This window comes from Lipotes vexillifer, unplaced genomic scaffold (genome assembly GCF_000442215.2).
Source record: "Lipotes vexillifer unplaced genomic scaffold, Lipotes_vexillifer_v1.1 scaffold945, whole genome shotgun sequence".
Classification (NCBI taxonomy): Eukaryota; Metazoa; Chordata; class Mammalia; order Artiodactyla; family Lipotidae; genus Lipotes; species Lipotes vexillifer.
Window position 1 is genome coordinate 536,252 of NW_006772158.1, and position 27,227 is coordinate 563,478.

The 27,227-nt window shown below is 36.3% G+C and overlaps 1 protein-coding gene across 1 annotated transcript in view; it reads left to right on the top strand.

The window, feature by feature from the left end:
* ATRX (ATRX chromatin remodeler) overlaps positions 1 to 27,227 on the top strand; it is a 247,014-nt gene that overhangs the window by 206,635 nt on the left and 13,152 nt on the right. Inside the window, exons 29-30 of the mRNA XM_007447355.1 lie at positions 3,525 to 3,702; positions 4,523 to 4,717. Coding sequence (XP_007447417.1) covers positions 3,525 to 3,702; positions 4,523 to 4,717 — 373 coding nt within the window. The remainder of the gene's footprint in view (positions 1 to 3,524; positions 3,703 to 4,522; positions 4,718 to 27,227) is intronic.

Consider the following 27,227-nt stretch of genomic DNA (forward strand, 5'->3'; position numbering starts at 1 on the left):
TGCAAGAAACTATACGCCAATAAAATGGACAACCTGGAAGAAACAGACAAATTCTAAGGAAAGCACAACCTTCCGAGACTGACCCAGGAAGAAATAGGAAATATAAACAGACCAATCACAAGCACTGAAATTGAAACTGTGATTAAAAATCTTGCGACAAACAAAAGCCCAGGACCAGATGGCTTCACAGGCAAATTCTCTCAAACATTTAGAGAAGAGATAACACCTATCCTTTTCAAACTCTTCCATAATATAGCAGAGAGAGGAACAGTCCCAAACTCATTTGAGGAGGCCACCATCACCCTGATACCAATACCAGACAAAGATGTCACAAAAAAAAGAAAACTACAGGCCAGTATCACTAATGAACACAGATGCAAAAATTCTCAACAAAATACTAGCAAACAGAATCCAGCAGCACATTAAAAGGATCGTACACCATGATCAAGTGGTGTTTATCCCAGGAATGCAAAGATTCTTCAATATATGTAAATCAATCATTGTGATACACCCTATTAACAGATTGAAGGATAAAAACCATATGATCATCTCAATAGATGCAGAAAAAGCTTTCTACAAAATTCAACACCTATTTATCATAAAAACTCTCCAGAAAGTAGGCATAGAGGGATCCTACCTCAACATAGTAAAGGCCATGTATGACAGACCCAGGGCCAACATCGTTCTCAATGGTGAAAAACTGAAACCATTTCCACTAAGATCAGGAACAAGACAAGGTTGCCCATTCTCACCACTTTTATTTAACATGGAAGCTTTAGGCACAGTGTTCAGAGAAGAAAGAAAATAAAAGGAATCCAAATCGGAAAAGAAGAAGTAAAACTGTCAGTGTTTGTGGATGACATGATACTATACATAGAGAATCCTAAATATGCTACCAGAAATCTACTTGAGCTGATCAACCAATTTGGTAAAGTAGCAGGATACAAAATTAATGCACAGAAATCTCTGGCATTCCTATACATTAATGATGAGATATCTGAAAGCGAAATTAAGGAAACATTCGCATTTACCATTGCAACAAAAAGAGTAAAATACCTAGGAATAAACCTACCTAAGGAGAAAAAAGACCTGTAGCAGAAAACTATAAGACAGAAAACTGTAAGACACTGATGAAAGAAATTAAAGATGATACAAACAGATGGAGAGATATACCACGTTCTTGGATTGGAAGAATCAACATTGTGAAAATGACTATATAATCCAAAGCAATCTACAGATTTGTGCAATCCCTTTCAGACTACCAGTGGCATTTTTCACAGAACTAGAACAAAAAATTTCACAATTTGTATGGAAACACAGAAGACACCAAATAGCCAAAACAATCTTGAGAAAGAAAAACGGAGCTGGAGGAATCAGGCTCCCTGACTTCAGACTGTACTACAAAGCTACAGTAATCAAGACAGTATGGTACTGACACAAAAACAGATATATAGATCAATGGAACAGGATAGAAAGCCCAGAGGTAAACCCACGCACATATGGTCACATTATCTTTGATAAAGGAGGCCAGAATATACAATGGAGAAAAGGCAGCCTCTTCAATAAGTGGTTTTGGGAAAACTGGACAGCTACATGTAAAAGAATGAAATTAGAACACTTCCTATCACCATACACAAAAATTAAACTCACCATGGATTAAAGAGCTAAATCTAAGGCCAGACACTATAAATCTCTTATGGGAAAACATAGGCAGAACACTGTATGACATAAATCACAGCAAGATCCTTTTTGACCCACCTCCTAGAGACATGGAAATAAAAATGAAAATAAACAAATGGGACCTAATGACATTTAAAATCTTTGCACATCAAAGGAAACCATAAACAAGTGAAAAAGTCAACCCTCAGAATGGGAGAAAATATTTGCAAACGAAGCAACTGACAAAGGACTAATCTCCAGAATTTATAAGCAGCTTATGCAGCTCAATATCAAAAGAACAGCCCAATCCAAAAATGGGCAGAAGACCTAAATAACCATTTCTCCAAAGAAGATATACAGATTGCCAACAAACACATGAAAGGATGCTCAACATCACTAATCATTAGGGAAATGCAAGTCAAAACTACAGTGAGGTATCACCTCACACCAGTCAGAATGGCCATCATCAAAAATCTACAAACAGTAAATGCTGGAGAGGGTGTGGAGAAAAGGGAACCCTCTTGCACTGTTGGTGTGAATATAAATTGATACAGCCACTATGGAGAACAGTATGGAGGTTCCTTAAGAAACTAAACGTAGAACTACTGTATGACTCAACAACCCCATTACTGGGCATATACCCTGAGAAAACCATAATTCAAAAAGAGTCATGTACCACAATGTTCATTGCAGCGCTGTTTACTGTAGCCAGGACATGGAAGCAACATAAGTGCCCAGCGACAGACAAGTGGATAAAGAAGATGTGGCACATATACACAATGGAATATTAGCAGCCACCAAAAGAAATGAAATTGAGTTATTTATAATGAGGTGGATTGATCTAGAGTCTGTCATACAGAGTGAAGTAAGTCAGAAAGAGAAAAACAAATACTATATGCTAAGACATATGCATATGCATATATGGAATCTAGAAAAAAGTACTGATGAACTTAGTGACATGGCAGGAATAAAGACGCAGACGTAGAGAATGGACTTGAGGACACAGGGAGGGGGAAGGGTAAGCTGAGATGAAGTGAGCGAGTGGCATTGACATATATACACTACCAAATGTAAAATAGATAGCTAGTGGGAAGCAGCCATATAGCACCAGGAGATCACCTTGGTGCTTTGTGACCACCTAGAGGAGTGGGATAGGGAGGGTGGGAGGGAGATGCAAGAGGGAGGGGATATGGAGATATATGTGTACATTTAGCTGATTCACTTCGTTACACAGCACCAACTAACACAACTTTGTAAAGCTATTATATTCCAATAAAGATGTTAAAAAAACAAGAAATATAAATTCTTGTGTTCCAACTTAGCAGGTTATCTATCAGTTTTTTTTTTCTTGAATACATTCTTCCTGGAGCCCTCTGTCTACATGATCATATTTTTCTTACCTCAGTACCTAGCATCTATCTAACTTCTCTTCTTACATTTGTTACATTATACTGTAATTGCATATCAGTCACCGCTACTACACTCAGCTCCTTGGGCAGTGCCCTTCATTTTGATGCAGTTAGTGCTCATAACAGTAGTGAACAGAATATATTTTTTTGAGTTGTATGTAAATTTTCTACATTTACTGAGAAATCTATAAATATGTTGAATACATTTTAAACATGTGGTTTCCATATTTATCTTTATTCCTAAATCAGACTGTTTCATTTTACTGCAGTAAGATTCTTCTTGTGCATGTAAATCATCATCCCAACTCCTTAGACATGTCTTTTTTTCAGTGAGTAATGAATTCTCTGAACTCTTGATTGTTCATAAAACTGCCTTAGAATGAAGAAGTCATATCATAAATAAGATATATGTGTAGCACTCATTACTAAACATTTATTTTGTATTTTCATTTTCAGAGGGCGCTTGTTTATCATTTCAACCAAAGCAGGATCTCTTGGAATTAATCTGGTAGCTGCTAATCGAGTGATTATATTTGATGCTTCTTGGAATCCATCTTATGACATCCAGAGTATATTCAGAGTTTATCGCTTTGGACAAACTAAACCTGTGTATGTATATAGGTTCTTAGCTCAGGTAGGTTTATCATTTACATTCTCTCTCTTTTTTTTTTTTTTTGCGGTACATGGGCCTCTCACTGTTGTGGCCTCTCCTGTTGTGGAGCACAGGCTCCGGACGCACAGGCTCAGAGGCCGTGGCTCACAGGCCCAGCCGCTTCACGGCATGTGGGATCCTCCTGGACCGGGGCACGAACCCGTGTCCCCTGCATCGGCAGGCAGACTGTCAACCACTGCGCCACCAGGGAAGCTCTACATTCTCTTTTTAATATTGAAAGATTGGGTGGAACTGATCATATTTCATATTTCTATATGAATGCCATATAGAATATATAATATATTGGCATTTTAGTTATTAATTTTTTGTCCTGAAGTTATGGAAAGTAAGACTTAAATTACATAAAGACAGTTTATAGTGATTGTTGAGAGCTTATTGTATTCCATTGGAAAGGAATTAAACTGTTCTCTTGCATTCTTACATCAGTAACCTCCTAAAATCTTATTTCATGTACTCTTTTATTCTGTTTACCTTGGTATCTGACTGCTTTCCTGCTTCCACCAAGTACAGAATTATTTAAAGCAACAAATGAATGCATATTAGTGAAAAAATTTAGAATGATTATCAGTAATATAGTTTTCTTTTTTGCCAATGTAAACTACTTTGAACATAAAAATCTCTCATGAATTAAACAGCATTGTACATAAAATTTGCTTCATGGCAGTATATCACTATGAAGTTCTGCTGTTTTGTAGTAACCAATAACCTATATTTCTTCGTGATTAAGTTTCATGTTTACAAAATTTATTTATTTGCGTATTGTTCATTCCTTTTTACAAAGGGAACCATGGAAGATAAGATTTATGATCGGCAAGTAACTAAGCAGTCACTGTCTTTTCGAGTTGTTGATCAACAGCAAGTTGAACGTCATTTTACCATGAATGAGCTTACTGAACTTTATACCTTTGAGCCAGACTTGTTAGATGACCCTAATTCAGAAAAGAAGAAGAAAAGGGATACTCCCATGCTGCCAAAGGTAAACATCTTTAAATTGTTAGCTTAAAAAAAGAAACTAATGTGGACCAAGGAAATTTTATTCCTACTATGAAAGTTATTCATCTGACTAAGGCTATATTTCAGAATTTTTCAAAGAGAATAAAACTGTATTTAAATGAGAGGTCAATTCTCCACATAACACCACAAAAGATAGTGTAATCTGAAACACATATTTTATGCCAAATAAAAAATTCAGCCCTGCAGAAAAGGGTTTCTTAAAGGAAATAGTATGGTTCTCTTTTAATAATCTCCCATAGAGGGCATACATAATTTTAATAATTATATATGAGATATGAGATTTAATTGTCTCTTCCTTAACATTATAGCATTATAATTATATATGAGATATGAGATTTAATTGTATAGTTAATTTTATTGCTATAACATTATAACTATATATGAGATATGAGATTTAATTGTCTCTTCCTTAACATTTTTTGTTGTCATATAGCAATTAAGAATCAGCAAATAAAAGTGTCTCCTACTTGATATTTTTCACTGTCATAAAGTAAGTAAGACTTTCACATTTCTAAGTGTGAAAGTCCTCTCATTTTATAGATGGGGAAACTTAGGGTCAGAGGCATTCGATGACTTGCCCAGTTTTTACCTAATAAGTGGCAGAGACAGGAATAGTATCTACATCTATCTTCTGGTCCATTGTTCTTGGATAAGAGAACAGTATTTAATATTAATATAGAAATTTAATATGGTAGATATCATTTTGACCCTACTGAACATGCGAGAAAACTGTATGTTCTCTGATCTAAATAAAGAGTTTATATACTTAAACCTATTCTAATTATCTAAAATGTCATTTTGGGGGGAGATTATTGAGGGAGGTGCTGTTCCTGTTGTCTTGGTTTCAAATTTAAGCACTTAATGTTCCATGTAGCTGTTAAGAGAATTGGGAAAGCAACTACTGGGTTACAGTGTCACTTTACCAAACTTAAGTCATTTGTAAAGAAAATTCAACAGTATCTTAGTTCTTCATATGGTTGGAACATTTAACTAAAACAAAAGGTAATATAAATAAATATATTTATAACATTAATATAAATCAGTGATTTCTCCAATTATTTTTCAATGTATATAAGTCAATAAAGTAACATGAATATTTAGCATTTGGGAAAATTTTTTAAATGTCCTTTGTCTATATAAGCAAATATTTTGTTTTTGTAATCAATGAACTTTTCTTCCATTTAAAGTTTACTGATAGAGCATTTAGGAAAGAGGTTTTGTGACAGTCTCTATCAAATCTCTTTGATAATGGCTTAGGGCCACATGAAGGTTAAAATCTATCGTTTTTATAATACTTTTTAAAAAAGAGTAATTTCAGTTTCCATGTTACGAAATACTAAATTGGTAGTGATTTGGCTTCCTTTCTTAATTATATTATTATAGAATGTGAGTAGGGGTCTTAAATAGTCTTCAGAAAATTTTCTGTGCACAAACAGATTTGTTTGTGTATCTTTAAAAGCAGACAAACACAAATGGGCTCATACCATACATACTCTTTTACAACTTGCTCTTTTCACCTAGATGTTTCTTGAACATCTTTCCATATTGGTACATATATCTCTACTTAAAAAAAAAACTGCGTAGTGTATACTTGCCTTGTTTTATTTAACTCATATCCCTAACACCTTTCCTATCAGGTACTTAATTTTGTATGGCAAAGAGTATTCTTTAAAGACTTGCACACATTTATGTTTATAATTTTAAAGATAGTGAAGTTTCCTTTTTCAAATTGAGACTGATTTTATTTTTAATTAGCCTCTTTCCTAAAATTAAACTTAACTTTAAACTTCAATTTTCATGAGAAATAGCCCATGATTAGTAATATTTCTCATAGGAAGCTACCATTCCAAGTTGAATAGAGATAGTTGCTGGGCTTCCCTGGTGGCGCAGTGCTTGAGAGTCCGCCTGCCAATGCAGGGGACACGGGTTTGTGCCCCGGTCCGGGAAGATCCCACATGCCACGGAGCAGCTGAGCCTGTGAGCCATAGCCGCTGAGCCTGTGCGTCTGGAGCCTGTGCTCCGCAACGGGAGAGGCCACAACAGTCAGAGGCCCGCGTACCGCAAAAAAAAAAAAAAAAGAGAGATAGTTGCTTTGAAGTTATTTGTTATATGGTAAATGTCTGATTGTAGGAAATCTGTTTAATTTAATAAACATTTACTGATTGTTTGCTGACTTTGAGGTGTGTTGTGAAGGTGTATTAAGAACAAGATATTGCCTAAGCTTTAAAGAAGATTTAAAAAATCCAGCAGTAAAGAAATGCTAGTTAATTGTTACAGGATATCTGGAAAAAAACCATCTGTTTTATAACTTGGCACTCTGAGTTGTCAAAGTTGTCATGTTTTTTCATTTATAGACTTTACTTACTGTATTTTGTTTTTGGTGCTATGACCCTTTGCCCATGAAAAAAAGGAAAAGAAATATTGAATGCTACTTTAATGCAAAGTGCTTCAACTCTCCCACACCTCTTCCCAAGAGGAAAATAATAGTTAACTTACTGATTCTTACGGGGTTTCATACTCTGTGCTAAATAATTAGTTCAGGTTATTTTCCTTAATCTAGCAGCAACTGAAAAGCTGTTAGTGCTGTTCTCATTTTTGAGATGAGGAAATTAAGGCTTGGGGAGGTTTATGTAACTTATCCAAGTTTACACACCTAATTAGTGGTAAAGCTGGCTTTCAAACCAAGTCTACCCAACTCAAAAGCATGTCCTCTTAATCATTATACGTTATTGCCCCCAAATGGAGATTAGAAAGTTAATTCTAATACAAGAAACAAGGCAGAGGACTTGGGATTCCCAGAATTGGATGATATTTAGAATGTTTTATTTTATTTTAAATAAAAGTGGATTTTAAAATGTAGAATGCTTTCACAGTCGGTACCATTGGGTGATATAACTATTGTTAAGATTGTATAATATAACCAGTTTAGCTCACAGCTTGTGAAGTTGTAAATTCCTCAAATTTATAGAAAGCTTTAAAGTTTACAAAGGCCTTTCTCATGTATACTCATTATCTCAGGAAATTGAAACTTAGAGAGTTTGTGATTACCCAAGGGTACATGGCCAATAAGTGTTAGACCTAGAACTTGAACACAGTAGTTTTCAAATTGTATTCCAAAGAGCCTCAGGAGATTTGCAGAGGTGCTCCAGGGCTACCATGTGGCTAAGCAAGTTGGGGAAGGCCAGATGGGCAGCACTCCAAGCTCTGCGTCCCATTTCGATCAGAGTCCCTCTCCTTTTATCAATTGTATGTATTGGGCTGCAACATAATATTTTATTTAAAAAGAGGACTTATTTAGTTTTAAAAAAGCTTTTAAAAAGTTTTTAAAATACTGTACCATATAATGATGGCTTACTATCATAGTAACTAAGAATTGTTAGGGATCTAAAAGGAAATACAATAGGATGTATATGAGATTTACCTGAAGGAGTAAATTTTTCTCTCCACTTGGAGAGAAAAAAGTAACATTCTTCAAAACAAAAGAATGAAGTGCTGATGTGACTGGTACTGAATGTATTCGCTATAGCATATGGTTAAAAAATGGAGGGGGTGCATTCAGGTACAGTTTTAATGGAAAAAAATCAGACTGGCCCATAAGTGATGGTTAGTATTTTTTTTTTTTTTTCTTGCGTTATGCGGGCCTCTCACTGTTGCGGCCTCTCCCATTTGCGGAGCACAGGCTCCGGACGCGCAGGCTCAGCGGCCATGGCTCACGGGCCCAGCCGCTCCGCGGCATGTGGGATCCTCCCGAAACGGGGCACGAACCCGCGTCCCCTGCATCGGCAGGCGGACTCTCAAGCACTGCGCCACCAGGGAAGCCCGATGGTTAGTATTTAATTGGATTAGGTAAAAATAAGGTGTGGATATAGAATGAAACAGTTTGGGTGAAAGGAAAGGGTAAGAATTTATGTACCAGACTCAAGGTACGATGAAGAAATCGGCCAGATGACGAGTTGAAATTGGATAGGTAAAGGTAGGGCCAGCTTTTTGAGAGACATTAAAGGTAAATGGAGGCATTTGGGTGTAAAATAGTATTCACTGTAAGTTCATGAATGGGGCTCTTTTATGATGAATGTGGGCTTTTGGAAAATTAGTGTGGCATTAAAATGCAGGATGAGGACATATAATAGGGTGATGATTGTGGAGTGCAACAGACATTTCAAGGAAATAAATGATGGAACTCAATCACTGATGATAGACTATACCTTTTGGTAGGCAGTGAAAAACCTTTAACCTAAGTAATGAAGCTTATTTATTTATTAATTGGTTAAAAACTTTGTAGGTGCCTGTGATGTGCCAATTATTGTGCTAGTTAGTAAGGATACTTTGGTAAATAAGACTAGGTTCCTGCTCACAAGGAGCCTACAGTCTAAGTAAACATACCGTAACAATAAAAATTATGGATCCTGTAATAGAAATCTGTATAGGCACCCTGTACAGGAAGGAATATTCAGTTCTTTCTTGGAAAAGTTGGGGATAGGGAGCTGACATTAGGGGACTTGAACTGATGTTGAAAAGAGACATGGTAGCTCTATGCATCGCTATGAAGGCAAAAGATGAAGGCCCTTCAAGGGGAGGAGCAGAAAAAAAGAAACATGTGCATAAAACAGCATTGCAAGTTTTAGGAACCTCAGGTAGTTAAAGATAAATAATGGAGTGTAAGGAGATAGTGGTGTAGAGTATAAGGGTGGGCATGGGAAGAGGTGAGAGAAAGACTGTAAAGGTAGATGGGAATCAGATCGTAGACGTTAGAGAGCTTGGCCATTGTGTTACAGGCTGTGGGATCTATTTAATGATTTTAAACAAAAGACCAACATCAGATTTTCATTTTAGAAAAATCACTTTGGGTGTCAGTGTGCAGGATGGATTGGAGAAAAGAAAATGGATAAGATACTTGTTAGTATGCTATTAAAATGATGCGCATGAGAGAGGTAATGCAGGCGTGAAGTAAGGTGGTAGCAATGGGGATAGAGAAGTACCAGGCATGACGTAGGTACTCAGTAAATGTTAATTTTGTTCCCTGGGCTTGTATTTAGAATTTCATTTAACTTTGCCCAATACTATTTGATTTTCATTTCCTTTAATGGGATTTTGAAAATTAGTTCTCTCTGAAATGGGTACAAGTAGATGTTTTTTATATTTGCAGTGAAGGATTTCTTGGTGTTTGAACCTGCTCTTATTTAGAGACATTTCAAAGTTGGTTCCTACTATGTTATAGTACAATTGCAAACACCTGCCCTTTTATACATATTTTTTAAGATGAAAGACTGCTAAAAATGGTACATTTTCACTTCCCCCTTAACTTGCTACTATCTAGATAATGATTAAGTTGCATGCCTTTTTGAGTTAACTTTTCTTTGTCCTTTGAAAAAGTATTCATTTTCAACTTACTTGATACGTAATTATTATCTCTTTCTGCCTCATCACTTCCTCTTAAACTCATTATTATATAACTCCTCTTCTGTATTTCTGTTCTTGTTTACTTTCTTTTACTTCTTCACTTTCTAATTAGATTTACTATCTAGTTTATTAACCACTTGACTTTTTCTTGTCTTTTTATCTCTGAAGTTCTTTAAAGGCAAGAACTGTATTTGCTTCTTTTCTTTCATCCATAGTGAATAAAGCAGTGTTAACACTTTTATATGGCCTTTTTAGTCACCTTTATAGTGATATTTAACTGTATTTTTTATTGTTCCATATTGATCCATATATCATTGAAAATCGGTGTTAGAATTTGACTTACTTTTGCAAGCAGTAAAATTGAAATGAATCAGGTATGTAAAAGGAAGAGAATTGGAGCTTTAATTCATGTCTTCAGTTCTATATTTAATCAGCTATCTTAGCTCTATTCATCACTCCACCCCATGAATTATATTGTTATATCCCCTCATTGGTTTCTTGCTGTTGTTGGTGTTGTTGCTTTTTCCTTTTTGAAATATAATGGTCTTGTAGTTCTGTGGAACCGTATTTTAAAATATATTGATTTTAGGGTCTCCTGTATCATGTGTACCAAATGTCTATGCATTTCTTTAGTTGTTCAGGGTAATAATGTTCCTCAGACATTTTGAAACTTCAGCATGACCTAAACTGATAAATACTTTAACACAAGTTTCTAGTGATAAAGATTTGTTGACTGATTCTTAACTGTTAGTTTTTTTAATATTAAAGTAATATCTGACCTCTGTTAACGTTTATGTAAATTATGTTAGGGGAAAGTACCTCTTCTGGTAATAAACTTATGAATTATATAGATATCAGAGATAAAAATCTTGGTCAAGGTCATGTTTCGTAATATGCTTCAGTGGGTATACAGCCTAAGCTCTGTACCCTTTAGTAAGAAAACAAAAGTCAGTAAAATTGGCATAGAAATTTTTTTTGCACTTCCTTTTTCCAGCATTTACTACCTATGTCTTTTTAAATATGGACTGCATGTTGATAATTATAGGGAAAACAAAATGGGGATTTAAATTAAAGTACCTAAGGTGAGGCTTTACTTCCTCTACCCTGATGTTGTGTACAATTTTCTCCCTTTGTCTTTAATCCTTCATTCAAGTTTTAATATCTCATAGCATAGTTTACTGAACAGAGATGTTATTGTGCAGTTTTATTAGCCAGCAGATAGTAGTATAAGGTTTTACCTTTGTCATTCTTAACATTAGAGAGAAATATACTCCATTAAAATAATTTGATGTGAAGTATAAAATAGCTAATCAACCTATTTCAGGAAGTTGCATGCATTTACCTTTGAGAATAAAGGTTCGAAAAGACCCATTTAATTGTAGGGCGAGTATTAATAACCTATAGCATATTAACCGCATGGTGGCACATGAACCCAATTTTTGTTGACATGTACCTCTAAGGAGCTATGCTCATAATTGAAGCATATATGAGGTTTGATGTCATTATCTCCTACTTCTCTGCCTCTTTTATCACAAGTTTAGTACGTTTATTATTTACTACAAGTTTTAGTATTGTTTCTGTATTTGTATTCACTGGCATAAAAATGATTATTATTCATCTGAATAAGAACAGACCACCAGAAATCATCCTAAACTCTAGAAAAATTGTTTTAATTCTACCATTTCTCTGTAGGTTGTAAAAGTCTCCTATTCAGTATTTGCTGGGATGGTTGATGCCCAGTAAAAAGAGCAAATGGTTTAAGCCCTGTCTCTTTTGCAAGTAACCTGCCAATCACCCTTTTTTGGGTGTAATTTTAGACAAGGCACTTAAACTTTCCAAGCCCCACTTCCCTTAAGAAGATAAGAAAACAGTAGTACCTACCTCACAGAAGAGATAATCCATGTAGAGCACACTGCCTAGCACATAGTAAGTGCTCAAATGTTAGCTGCTATTTTTGTTTCCATAATCGTCATTAATATTGCCATTATACTTGGTTCATTTCTCTGAAACCAGTATAGACTTAAATTTGTGGAATTTCAGAGGAGTCATATGAGGTCCTGATCCTTAGAAAGTTTAGCTTGACATATGACAGATCAGTAGAAGACTAAAATCATTTAGAGGCCAGAGGCAATAATCCCAGCTAGGCTGCAGAAGAGATAGGTATTTGAGGCTTTAACTCCCTTAGAGATCAATTATAATCAAGAAGAGGGAATATGATAATATTTAATTACTAGACATTGATAATCACTTCCAGTGATGTTAGCATGCATTTGACTACAAACTGTTACTTTTTCTAACATTCATGGATTTTTCCCCCTTAAATAATACATAAAACTTTAAAGGAATTGTCTGCCTCACAGCCAGCTGTGATACCAGTGTAGTAATTTTTAAAACTGAAGGGTTGTTTCTAGTATGCTTTCTCAATCTACAAAATAAATGCATGTTAATAGACTGACATGATTTTTAACAGTGCTGTTTTGTATCTTAACTTTGATTGTATCACCTTATAACACAGGAAAAACTAAGGAGCCAAAGTCAACAAGTATTTTAGGGAGAACATTTGGGTTAAAGAGGTCATGGTATGGCCCTAAATGGCAACCTCCCTAACTCAGGCAAGCTGTTTTACAAATCGCTGCTAATGGAAACATCAACACAAATGAATTGTCTTGCTGACAGAGTTGCGGGTGGAATGCGAGATTCCATTGCGGGGTGGAGAGGGGCTGGGGGAGTGGAGGCAATTGGGGATAGACTTAAGGAAATGTGTCTCCTTTTGAAGCTCTAGAAATAGCTACTACTATGGATCATGGAAATTCTGAAATTGAAAATACCAGGTTTATATTTAGTAAATGCTCATTGAAAAAATGAATTAAGTAGTAGAAACTTTTTGGTTTTATATACAAATCCAAAGATGTATCTGTTCTCTCTAGGTTATATGCTTCTTACTAGCCTATGCGGGCAGGGATTGTATTAGTATATCTTCATCACTGTATCCCCAGCTCCTGGTATAATACCTAGCACATAGCAAATAGTCAATAAAAGTGACAATGAACAAATAAATTTTTGTCCTAAAATTGCAAGCTAAGACAATGGTTGACATGCTTTGGACTAACCTGCATTAGTATTCGCCTGACAGCTTGATAAAAATGCAGATTCCTGGCTTCATCCAAGACCTACTGAATCAATTTCTTGATGTGGGACCTAGGAATCTGTATTTTTAACAAGCTCTGCCGCTGCTGTGAGTACAAGGTATATAGGAGTATGATTTGCCTTTCTAATTATTATCAGCTAAATCTTTGAATTAAGAAGAATAATGAACAGTAGTGCTTTTTATGCTAGGTACTGTATTTTTTTGATAAAAATTTGACTTTTATTATTGCTTCCAAAGTCAATTAAACATGGAAATTTTGGACATAGATTGAACACAAATTTTTACCTAACTCACCAAAGACAAAGGTATTTTTATCTGACTGCTGGCATTTTTAAAAGGCATTCCTTCCCCTCCTACCCACTAAGGAAAAAGTCCTCATGCTACCAAATCAGAGGCAGTGTTTCTGGACCTGTGACTTCTGCCCTTAATTTAGTTGAAAGTGAGAACAAATTAATTTATGTTTCCTTAATTCCAAACAAGGATGTGAAGCAAGCTGGTAACTATTTTATGCCTGGACCTGGCTTGGAGTTTTAATGAATTAGGCAGAAGGTGAGTGTGTGTGACATTTAATCTGTCTTAAAGATCCTGAAAGTTATTCCTAGCTCTTGGAAATTATGAAAAAAGAAGGGAGTGAAAACAGAGTTCAAACACTCTATTCATAGGATAAGAGGAAGAGGAGGGAGGGAGGGAGGAAACCGACTTTCATTCACTTCACAAAAATGTATTCTGTACCTGCTGTGTGCCAGTCACTGTTCAAGATCCTGGAGCTATAGCAATGTATAAAGCAGACAAAAATCCCTGCTCTTGTGAAGCTTCCATTGCAGTGGGGGTGGGGAGAGACAGACAATAAACAAGGTAAATACGTAAAATATAGAGTGTGACAGTTACCAATGCTATGAGAAGAAAAACAGGCATGTGGTTCTGAAATGTGTGTATTGAGTGCATTTTGGAGATTTTATTTAGTTTTATTGAAGTATAGTTGATTTACAATATTGTATTAGTTTCAGGTGTACAGAACAGTGATTCAGATATATGTAAATATTTGGGTTGGCAAAAATGTTCCTTTGGGTTTTTCCATAAGTCTTATATATTCCTTTTCAGATTCTTTTCCCTTATAGGTTATTATAAAATATTGAGTATAGTTCCCTGTGAAATACAGTAGGTCCTTGTTGGTTATCTATTTTATATATAGTTGTGTGTATATGTTAATCCCAACGTCATAAATTATCCCTCCCGCCTCCCCCCATTTCCCCTTTGGTAACCATAAGTTTGTTTTCTAAGTCTGTGAGTTTCTTTCTGTTTTGTAAATAAGTTCATTTGTATCATTTTTTAATTTTTTTAGATTCCACATATAAGTGATATCATATGGTATTTGTCTTTCTCTGCCTGGCTTAGTTCACTTAGTATGATAATCTCTAGGTCCATCCATGTTGCTGCAAATGGCATTATTTCATTCCTTTTTGTGACTAAGTAATAATTCCATTGTGTGTGTGTGTGTGTGTGTGTGTGTGTGTGTGTGTCGCATCTTCTTTATCCATTCATCTGTTGATGGATATTTAGGTTGCTTCTGTGTCTTGGCTATTGTAAATAGTGCTGCAGTGAACATTGGGGTGCATGTATCTTTTTGAATTATAGTTTTCTCTGGATATATGCTCATGGTTTTCTCTGAATATATGCCTAGGAGTGAGACTGCAGGATCATGTGGTAGCTCTATTTTTAGTTTTTTAAGGAACCTCCATCCTGTTCTTCATAGTGGTTATACCAATTTACATTCCCATCAACAATGTAGGAGGCTTCCTTTTTCTCCACACCCTCTCCAGCATTTATTATTTGTAGACATTTCGATGATGCCCATTCTGACCAGTGTGAGGTGATACCTCATTGTAGTTTTGATTTCCATTTCTCTGATAATTAGCAGTGTTGAGCATCTTTTCATGTGCTTTTTGGCCATCTGTATCTCTTCTTTGGAGAAATTTCTATTTAGGTCTTCTGCCCAGGTTTTGATTGGGTTGTTTGGTTTTTTGATATTGAGCTGTATGAGCTGTTTGTATATTTTGGACATTAATCCCTTGTCAGTCACTTCATTTGCAAATATTTTCTCCCATTCCGTATGTTGTCCTTTTGTTTTATTTATGGTTTCCTTTGCTATGCAAAAGCTTTTAAGTTTAATTAGGTCCCATTTGTTTATTTTTGTTCTTATTTTCATTGCTCTAGGAGACGGATCCAAAAAGATATTGCTGTGATGTATGTCAAAGAGTGTCCTGCCTGTTTTCCTCGAAGAGTTTTATAGTATGCAGTCTTACATTTAGGCCTTTAATCCATTTTGAGTTTATTTTTGTGCATGGTGTTAGAGAATGTTCTAATTTCATTCTTTTACATGTAGCTGTCCAGTTTTCCCAGCAGCCAGGTACTGTATTAAGGGCTTTATTAGCACTGAATCATGTAATCCTTATAGCCACCTTACAAAGCCAGTAGAGTTTATTTCTATTTTATAGGTGATAAAATTATGACAGAGAGAAGTGGTGTCACCTGCATTTGATCTTAGTGCAATGATTCCAGACCCCATACTCTTTAACTACTACACTCTACTATGCTGCCATTAATATGTTATGTGAATAAACTTGTGAAAATAGTAAAATGAGGCAGTCTCCTTTGCTAGGACTTGACACTTTCTTCTTTTTATATCCAACTTTTTTCTATTCAGATATAATTGACATATAACATTATGTTAGTTTCAGATGTACAACATAATGATTTGATATATGTGTATGTTGCAAAATGATCACCACAATGTCTAGTTAACATCCATCACCACACATAGTTAGAATTTTATTTTTGATGAGAACTTTTAAGAGCTGTTCTCTAGCAACTTTCAAATATACAATACAGTAGTATTAACTATAGCCAACACCCTGTACGTTATATCACCAGAACTTACTCATCTTATAATTGGAAATTTGTACCCTTTGACAAATATCTCTCCATCTCTCACACACACACCAGCTCCTGGAAACCATCACTCTACTCTGTTTCTATAATTTCAGCTTTTTTATATTCCACATATAAGTGAGATCATATGATATTTGTCTTTCTCAGTATGACTTACTTCACTTAGCATAAGCCCTCACCATCCATCCATGTTACAAATGGCAGGATTTCCTTTTTTATGACTCAGTAATATTCCATTGTATGTACCACATTGTCTTTATCCATTCATCCACGGATGACACGTAGGTTGTTTCCATGTCTTGGCTATTGTAAGCAATGCTGCGTTGAACATAGTGGTGCAGATATCTTTTTCTTTTTGGATAATTGAATTTTGTTTTATTTTTTTTTTTATACAGCAGGTTCTTAATAGTCATCCGTTTTATACACATCAGTGTATACATGTCAATCCCAATCTCACAGATATCTTTTTGAGTCAGTGTTTTAGTTTCCTTTGGATAAATACCCAGGAGTGGAATTGCTGGATCCTACAGTAGTTCTATTTTTAGTTTTTTCAGGAAGCTCCATACTGTTCTCCATAGTGGCTGCACCAATTTACATTTTCACCAGCAGTGCACAAGGGTTCCCTTTTCTTTACTTCTTCACACTTGCTTTTTAATCAGAGCTGTGAGTTTATGGAAAGACATTTGCAATGTTATCAAGGTGTGTAATACTGGAGAGTATAGATTTCATCTTTTAGTTACTGTAAAATCCTAGAGTGGCAAAGCTGATTCCAGTCCTCCTTAATTATCTTTGATGTTGAATTTATTGATCTTCAGTCCTGAGTCAGTATAGCATGGTGGTAAAGGGCAAGAGCACTCAGACAAGATGACCTGGGTTTGAATCTTGACCATATCAAGTTATTTTACTTCTCTGTGCCTCAGTTTCTTGATCTGTTGTTCTGAGAAATTGGTGTCCATTACTCCTCAAAAATCTCATCCTCTCCATTTTTATTTTCATCTCCTTCTGAGACTGTTATTACTGAATGCCTGCCCATCTGCTTTTAGCTTCCATATCTTTTAGCTTTTCCTTTGCATTTCCTATTTCTTTATCCTTTACTGCTGTCTTCTGGGAAAGTGTCTCAGTCTGATCTCCAAACTCACTAAGTTATTCTTCAGCTGTACATCTCCTGCTATTTATACTATCCATTATTTATTTCAATGATTATTTTTATCCAAAATATTTCATTTTGACACTTTTAAGATAATTTTTATTTGAATTTCATATTGGTAATGCCTTCCCTTATTTCCTTAAGTACACCTACCATGCTTATTAATTTGAATTATTTTTTTCTGTAACTCTGCTTCAGATGGCATATGATGCCCGTTGTGTCACCCCAGTGATATTGCACACATGTGTGTGTCTATAAGATCCTGGACTTCATGTTTCCTTTTCCCTTCTGTAGTTTTTCTGCAGGTTGATTTTCAGAGAGGGGACCAGCAGCCCATTCTGATTCGCAATCTTAGAGATCTCATCAGTAACATGGGGGTTAAAAATAGTATGTACTTCAGACAGTTATTATGACAAATTTGATATTTCATTTGAAGTTCTTAGAACAGTGTCACCATGCATTTATGCATTCAGTTTAGCTTTTTAAAAAAAATGTTCTTTTTATTATCATTATTTTATTTATTTATTTTTAATATCTTTATTTGAGTATAACTGCTTTACAATGGTGTGTTAGTTTCTGCTTTATAACAAAGTGAATCAGCTATACATATACATATGTTCCCATATGTCTTTCCTCCTGCATCTCCCTCCCTCTTGTGTCTACCTCCCAACCCTCCCTATCCCACCCTTCTAGGTGGTCACAGAGCACTGATCTGATCACCCTGTGCCATGTGGCTGCTTCCCACTAGCTATTTTACATTTGGTAGTGTGCATAAGTCCATGCCACTTTCTCACTTCGTCCCAGCTTACCCTTCCCCCTCCATTCTCTTTGTCTGTGTCTTTATTCCTGTCCTGCCCCTATGTTTGTCAGAACCATTTTTTTTTTAAGATTCCATATATATGTGTTATATATGTGTTAGCATAGGGTATTTCTTTTTCTCTTTCGAACTTACTTCACTCTGTATGACAGTCTCTAGGTCCATCCACCTCACTACAAATAACTCAATTTCGTTTCGTTTTATGGCTGAGTAATAGTCCATTGTATATATGTGCCACATCTTCTTTATCCATTCATCTGTTGATGGACACCTAGGTTGCTTCCATCTCTTGGCTATTGTAAATATTGCTGCAATAAACATTGTGGTACATGACTCTTATTGAATTATGGTTTTATCAGGGTATATGCCCAGTAGTGGGATTGCTGGGTCGTATGGTAGTTCTATTTTGTTTTCTTAAGGAAACTCCATACTATTCTCCATAGTGGCTGGATCAATTTACATTCCCACCAACAGTGCAAGAGGGTTCCCTTTTCTCCATACCCTCTCTAGCATTTATTGTTTGTAGATCTTTTTGATGATGGCCATTCTGACCGGTGTGAGGTGATACCTCATTGTAGTTTTGATTTGCATTTCTCTAATGATTAGTGATGTTGAGCATCCTTTCATGTGCTTTTTGGCAATCTGTAAATCTTCTTTGGAGAAATATCTATTTTGGTCTTCTGCCCATTTTTGGATTGGGTTAGTTGTTTTTTTGATATTGAGCTGCATGAGCTGCTTGTAAATTTTGGAGGTTAGTCCTTTGTCAGTTTCGTCGTTTGCAAATATTTTCTCCCATTCAGCGGTTGTCTTTTTGTCTTGTTTATGGTTTCCTTTGCTGTGTAAAAGCTTTTAAGTTCATTATGTCCCATTTGTTTATTTTTGTTTTATTTACATTTCTCTAGGAGGTGGATCAAAAAGGATCTTGCTGTGATATATGTTATAGAATGTTCTGCCTATGTTTACCTCTAAGACTTTTATAGTGTCTTGTATTACATTTAGGTCTTTAATCCATTTTGAGTTTATTTTTGTGTATGGTGTTGGGGAATGTTCTAATTTCATTCTTTTCCATGTAGCTGTCCCGTTTTCCCAGCACCACTTATTGAAGAGGCTGTCTTTCTCCATTGTATATCCTTGCCTCCTGTCTCATAGATTAGTTGACCATAGGTGCGTGGGTTTATCTCTGGGCTTTCTATCCTGTTCCATTGATGTGTATTTCTGTTTTTGTGCCAGTACCATACTGTCATGATTACTGTAGCTTTCTAGTATAGTCTGAAGTCAGGGAGCCTGATTCCTCCAGCTCCGTTTTTCTTTCTCAAGATCGCTTTCACTATTTGGGTTTTTTTGTGTTTCCATACAAATTGTGAAATTTTTGTTCTTGTTCTGTGAGAAATGCCATTGGTAGTTTGATAGGGATTGCACTGAATCTGTAGACTGCTTTGGGTAGTAGAGTCATTTTCACAATGTTGATTCTTCCAAACCAAGAACATGGTATATCTCTCCATCTGTTTGTATCATCTTTAATTTCTTTCATCAGTGTCTTATAGTTTTCTGCATACAGGTCTTTTTTCTCCTTAGGTAGATTTATTCCTAGGTTTTTTATTCTTTTTATTGCAGTGGTATATGAGAGTGTTTCCTTAATTTCTCTTTCAGATTTTTCATCATTAGTGTATAGGAATGCAGGAGATTTTTGTGCATAAATTTTGTGTCCTGCTACTTTACCAAATTCATTGATTAGCTCTAGTAGTTTTCTGGTAGAGTCTTTAGGTTTTTCTATGTGTAGTATCATGTCATCAGCAAACAGTGACAGCTTTACTTCTTCTTTTCCAATTAGGATTCCTTTTATTTCTTTTTCTTCTCTAATTGCCATGGCTAAAACTTCCAGAACTCTGTTGAATAATAGTGGTGAGAGTGGGCAACCTTGTCTTGTTCCTGATCTTAGTGGAAATGGTTTCAGTTTTTCACCATTGAGGATGATGTTGGCTGTGGGTTTGTCATATATCGCCTTTATTATGTTGAGGTAAGTTCCCTCTATGCCTACTTTCTGGAAAGCTTTTATCATAAATGGGTGTTGAATTTTTTTGAAAGCTTTTTCTGCATCTATGGAGATGATCATATGGTTTTTATCCTTCAATTTGTTAATATGGTGTATCACAATGATTGATTTGTGTATATTGAAGAATCCTTGCACTTAGGGGTTAAACCCCACTTGATCATGATGTATGATCCTTTTAATGTGCTGTTGGATTCTGTTTGCTAGTATTTTGTTGAGGATTTTTGCATCTGTGTTCATCAGTGATATTGGCCTGTAGTTTTCTTTCTTTGTGATGTATTTGTCTGGTTTTGGTATCAGGGTGATGGTGGCCTCTGCAAATGAGTTTGGGACTGCTCCTCCCTCTGCTATATTTTGGAAGAATTTGAGAAGTATAGGTGTTAGCTCTTTAAATGTTTGGTAGAATTCACCCGTGAAGCCATCTGGTCCTGGGCTTTTGTTGGAAGATTTTAATCATGGTCTCAATTTCAGTGCTTGCGATTGGTCTGTTTATATTTTCTATTTCTTCCTAGTTCAGTCTTGGAAAGTTGTGCTTTTCTAAGAATTTGTCCATTTCTTCCCAGTTGTCCATTTTATTGACATATAGTTGCTTGTAGTAATCTCTCATGATCCTTTGTATTTCTGCAGTGTCAGTTGTTACTTCTCCTTTTTCATTTCTAATTCTATTGATTTGAGTCTTCTCCCTTTTTTTCTTGGTGAGTCTGTCTAATGGTTTGTCAGTTTTGTTTATCTTCTCAAAGAACCAGCTTTTAGTTTTGTTGATCTTTGCTGTCGTTTCCTTCATTTATTTTTAGTTTATTTGTGATGTGACTTTATACTTTCCTTCCTTCTGCTAACTTTGGGGTTTTTTTGTTCTTCTTTCTGTAATTGCTTTAGGTGTAAGCTTAGGTTGTTTATTTGAGCTGTTTCTTGTTTCTTGAGGTAGGATTGTATTGCTATAAATTTCCCTCTTAAAACTTTTGCTGCATCCCATATTTGTTGGGTTGTCATGTTTTCATTGTCATTTGTTTCTAGGTATTTTTAAATTTCCTCTTTGATTTCTTCAGTGATCTCTTGGTTATTAAGTAGTGTATTGTTTAGCCTGAATGTGTTTGTATTTTTTACAGATTTTTTCATGTAATTGACATCTAGGCTCATAGCATTGTGGTCGAAAAAGATACTTGATACGATTTCAATTTCCTTAAATTTACCAAGACTTGATTTGTGACCCAAGATATGATATATCCTGGAGAATATTCCATGCGCACTTGAGAAGAAAGTGTATTCTTTTTTTGGGGGGTGGAATGTCCTCTAAATATTAAGTCCATTTTGTTTAATGTATCATTTAAAGCTTTTTATCCTTGTTTATTTTCATTTTGGATGATCTGTCCATTGGTGAAAGTGGGGTGCTAAAGTCCCCTACTATGTTTGTGTTATTGTCGATTTCCCCTTTTATGGCTGTTAGCATTTGCCTTATGTATTGAGGTGATCCAATGTTGGGTGCATAAATATTTACAATTGTTATATCTTCTTCTTGGATTGATCCTTTGATCATTATGTAGTATCCTTTTTTGTCTCTTGTAGTAGTTTTTATTTTAAAGTCTATTTTGTCTCATATGAGAATTGCTACTCCAGCTTTCTTTTGATTTCCATTTGCATGGAATATCTTTTTCCATCCCCTCACTTTCAGTCTGTATGTGTCCCTAGGTCTGAAGTGGGTCTCTTGTAGACAGCATGTATATGGGTCTTTTTTTTGTATCCATTCAGCCAGTCTGTGTCTTTTGGTTGGAGCATTTAACCCATTTACATTTAAACTATTTATCAATATGTATGTTCCTATTCCCATTTTCTTAATTGTTTTGGGTTTGTTATTGTAGGTCTTTTCCTTCTCTTGTGTTTCCTGCCTAGAGAAGTTCCTTTAGCATTTGTTGTAAAGCTGCTTTGGTGGTGCTGTACTCTCTAGCTTTTGCTTGTCTGTAAAGATTTCAATTTCTCAGTCGAGTCTGAATGAGATCCTTGCTGGGTAGAGTAATCTTGGTTGTAGATTTTTCCCTTTCATTACTTTAAATATGCCTTGCCACTCCCTTCTGGCTTGCAGAGTTTCTGCTGAAAGATCAGCTGTTAACCTTATGGGCATTCCCTTTTATGTTATTTGTTGTTTTTCGTTTGCTCCTTTTAATATTTTTCTTTGTATTTAATTTTTGATAGTTTGATTAATATCTGTCTTGATGTGTTTCTACTTGGATTTTTCCTGTATGGGACTGCCTGCACTTCCTGCAGTTGACTGACTATTTCTTTTCCATTATTAGGGAAGTTTTCAACTATAATCTCTTGAAATATTTTCTCAGTCCCTTTCTTTTTTTCTTCTTCTTCTGGGACCCCTATAATTTGAATGCCTGTGTGTTTAATATTGTCCCAGAGGTCTCTGAGACTGTCTCAATTCTTTTCATTCTTTTTTCTTTATTCTGCTCTGCAGTAGTTATTTCCACTGTTTTATCTTCCAGGTCACTTACCCATTTTTCTGCCTCAGTTATTCTGCTTTTGATTCCTTTAGAGAATTTTTAATTTCATTTATTGTGTTGTTCATCAGTGTTTGTTTGCTCTTTAGTTCTTTTAGTTCCTTGTTAAACATTTCTTGTATTTTCTCCATTTTATTTCCAAGATTTTGGATCATCTTTACTACCATTACTCTGAATTGTTTTTCAGGTAGACTCCTTGTTTCCTCTTCATTTGTTTGGTGTGGGTTTTTACCTTGCTCCTTCATCTTCTGTGTGTTTCTCTGTCATCTCATTTTTCTTAACTCACTGTGTTTGGGGTCTCCTTTTCACAGGGTGCAAGTTCATAGTTCCCGTTGTTTTTGGTGTCTGCCCCCAGTGGGTGAGGTTGGTTCAGTGGGTTGTGTAGGCTTCCTGGTGGAGGAGACCGGTGCCTGTGTTCTGGTGGATGCGGCTGGATCTTGTCTTTCTGGTGGGCGGGACCACATCCAGTGGTGTATTTTGTGGTGTCTGTGACCTTATTATGATTTTAGGCAGCCTCTCTGCTAATGGGTGGGGTTGTGTTCCTGTCTTGCTAGTTGTTTGGCATAGGGTGCCCAGTACTGTAACTTGTTGGTTTTTGAGTGAAGCTGGGTCTTAGCGTTGAGATGGAGATCTCTGGAAGAGCATTCTCCTTTTCATATTACGTGGAGACGGGAGGTCTCTGGTGTACCAGTGTCCTGAACTCGGCTCTTGCACTTCAGAGGCACAGGCCTTACACCCCTCCAGAACACCAAGACCCTCTCAGCCACATGGCTTAGAGGAAAAGGGAGAAAGAAAGAAAGGAAGAAAGAAATAATCAAATAAAAGAAATAAAGTTATTAAAATGAAAAATTATTGCAAATTTTAAAAAAGTAATTAAAAATAAGAAAAGAGAAAGAAGAGAGCAACCTAACCAAAAAACAAATCCACCAATGCTAACAAGCACTAAAAACTTTACTAAAAAAAAAAAATGGACAGACAGTACCCTCAGACAAATGGTAAAAGCAAAGCTGTACAGACAAACTCACACAAAGAAGCATACACATACTCACAAATAGAGCAAAAGGAAAATAATATATATATCTTTCCGGAAGTCTGAGGTCTTCTGCCAGTGTTCAGTAGGTGTTCTGTAGGAGTTGTTCCACATGTAGATGTATTTCTGATGTATTTGTGTGGAGGAAGGTGATCTCCACATCTTACTCCTCCACCATCTTAAAGGTCTCCTCCTCATTATTTTATATGACAGTGTTTTAGCCATCTGTTTTTTTTAGTTGTAATTATTTTAGGCTGCGTTGGGTCTTCATTGCTGCACATGGGCTTCTCCAGCTGTGGCGAGCGGGGGCTACTCTTTGTTTCGCTGCGCAGGCTTCTCGTTGCTGTGGTTTCTTTTGTTGCGGAGCATGGGCTCTAGGCGCACGAGCTTCAGTAGTTTCAGCATGTGGGCTTCAGTACTTGTGGCACGTGGGCTCAGTTGTTGTGGCACATGGGCTTAGTTGCTCTGCAGCATGTTGGATCTTCCCAGACCAGGGATTGAGCCCTGCAGGCAGATTCTTAACCATCGTGCCACCAGGGAAGTTCCAGTTTAGCATTTTAAAAAATCTGAAAAGGGCTTCTCTGGTGGCGCAGTGGTTGAGAGTCTGCCTGCCGATGCAGGGGACATGGGTTATGCCCCGGTCCGGGAAGATCCCACATGCTGCGGAGCGGCTGGGCCCGTCAGCCATGGCTGCTGAGCCTGTGCGTCCAGAGTGTGTGCTCTGCAACAGGAGAGGCCACAGAAGTGAGAGGCCCGTGTACCGCACAAAAAAAAAAAAAAAAAAAAATCTGTAAAAAAGGTGACTTGGATTCAGACTCCAGTAAGAAAACTGTTTTGATATGCTAAAATAGAGAGCTAACTTGGGCTAAAAAGGGTATGGACCCATCTTTTAGACTTTGGTCTGTCCCAGAATTCTGCCACATAGTCTTGTGTTGTCTGTTTCCCTTATCATAAAGACAGTATGTTTATTTTTGTTTGTTTGTTTGTTTTGCGGTACGCGGGCCTCTCACTGTTGTGGCCTCTCCCATTGTGGAGCACAGGCTCTGGACGCGCAGTCTCAGCAGCCATGGCTCACGGGCCCAGCCGCTCCGCGGCATGTGGTATCTTCCCAGTCCAGGGCACGAACCCACATCCCCTGCATCTGCAGGCGGACTCTCAACCACTGCACCACCAGGGAAGCCCAAAGACAGTATGTTTACAAAAAGGTTAATGAAAATTTTTTTCCTATTGTAAAATTTTCAAACCAGAAGAATATAATGTATACTCATGTACCCATCACCTAGATTTAGTAGTTGTTAATATTGTGCCACATTTGCCTCTATTTTTCTGAAATATTTAAATTATAAGAATATATTTCAATTGTAAATATTTCAGTATAAATCTCTAAATTATAGACATTTCTTACATAACCACAATACCATAAAATTAATAACTTCTTAATTTCCTAACAGCATCTAATACCCCATCCATATTAATATTCGAATTATCCCACTTGTCTGAAAAAGTTTGTTACAGTTTCTTTGTTGAAACCAGATCTACTCAAGGTACACACACTGCATTTGTTTGTTGTGTCTCTCCATATATTTCTTTTAATTTAGTGCAGTCACCTCCCCTCCCTTCATTCTGGATTTGTTTATTTCCTGGTGGTGAATTTGAATTTCCATATCTTATACATTCTCTAAACTGGAATTTCGATCCAAAAGTTTGATTAGATTTATGGCAGATATCTGTGGCAAGGATGTTTTGTAGATGATGTGTAAGAAGAGATTAATATTCTTTAAAAACAGGATGAGGCAGGTTATATGGAAAAAGGAGTAATAAATATCAAGTGCTTGTGCTATATTCCTTTTAAATACATTATCTCTTTTAATCCTTACAATGGTCCTATTAGTTACAGGTGGTATTACCCCTTTGTAGTAAGGGAATTGGTTCTGAGAGATTACCCAATTATTAGAGCAAAGTTAGAATTCCAAAAAAGGTTTCTCAGAAAACTAAAAATAGTACTACCATATGACACAGCAATTCTACTTCTGGGTGTATATCTGAAAAAAATGAAAATGTTAATTCACAAAGGTATGTGCACCCCAATGTTCATATCAGCATTACTTACAATAGCCAAGATATGGAAGCAACCTAAGTGTCCTTCAACAGATGAATGGATAAAGGAGGTGTGGTAACATATGCACAATGGAAAACTACTCAGCCATAAAAAAGAATGAAATTTTGCCATTTGCCACAACATGGATGGACTTGGAGGGTATTATGCTTAGTGAAATAAGTCAGCCAGAGACAGACAAATACTGTATGATGTCACTTATATGTGGGATCTAAAAAATACAACAAACTAGTGAATATAACAAAAAAGAAACAGACTCACAGATATCCAGAACCAACTAGTGGTTACCAGTGGGGAGAGGGAAGTGGGGAGGAGCAAGATAAGGGTAGGGGATTAAGAGGTACAAACTACTATGTATAAAATAAAAAAGCTACAAGGATGTATTGTATAGCACAGAGAATATAGCCAATATTTTATAATAAGTAAAAGTGGAGTATAACCTTTAAAAATTGTGAATCGCTATGTTGCACACTTGAACCTTATATTGTATATCAGCTATACCTCAATTAAATATAATAAGATAAAAATTCTTTGAAAGAGAGAAGGGGGAAAAAGTCAAACAAGGCACTTTATCTTTACATAGACAACAATTTTTACTAATTTTACTGCTCTTTGTGCTTCAGTCTATGGTAAAATATTGGGTGGGCCGAAAGGTTCATTCAGTGTTTTCCATAAGATGGCTCTAGTAGTGCTTAGTTGTCTTTAACTTCATTTGAAACAATTTTGTTAGATTGTATAGTGACAGCTGTCATATCAGATCACATTTAAAGAAAACTTATCAAAATTGGTGAGTTTTTGTGTAGCCATTTTTTTGTTTTGGTTTTTTTGGTTTTAATTAATTTATTTTAAAAATTTTATCTGTTTTGGGCTGTGTTGGCTCTTCGCTGCTGCGTGCGGGCTTTCTCTAGCTGTGGCAAGCGGGGGCTCCTCTTCATTGCAGTGCGCGGGCTTCTCATTGCAGTGGCTTCTCTTGTTGCAGAGCATGGGCTCTAGGCGCGTGAGCTTCAGTAGTTGTGGCACGCGGACCCTAGAGCATGCGGACTTCAGTAGTTGTGGCGTGCGGGCTCAGTGTTTGTGGCTCGCAGGCTGTAGAGTGCAGGCTCAGTAGTTGTGGTGCACGGGCTTAGTTGCTCTGCGGCATGTGGGATCTTCCCGGACCAGGGCTCGAACCCATGTCCCTTGCATTGGCAGGTGGATTCTTAACCACTGCACCACCAGGGAAGTCCCTGTGTAGCCATTTTAATATTGAAGATTGAAGAAAAAAAGCAACATTTTCAGCATATTATGCTTTATTATTTCAAGAAAGGTAAAAACGCA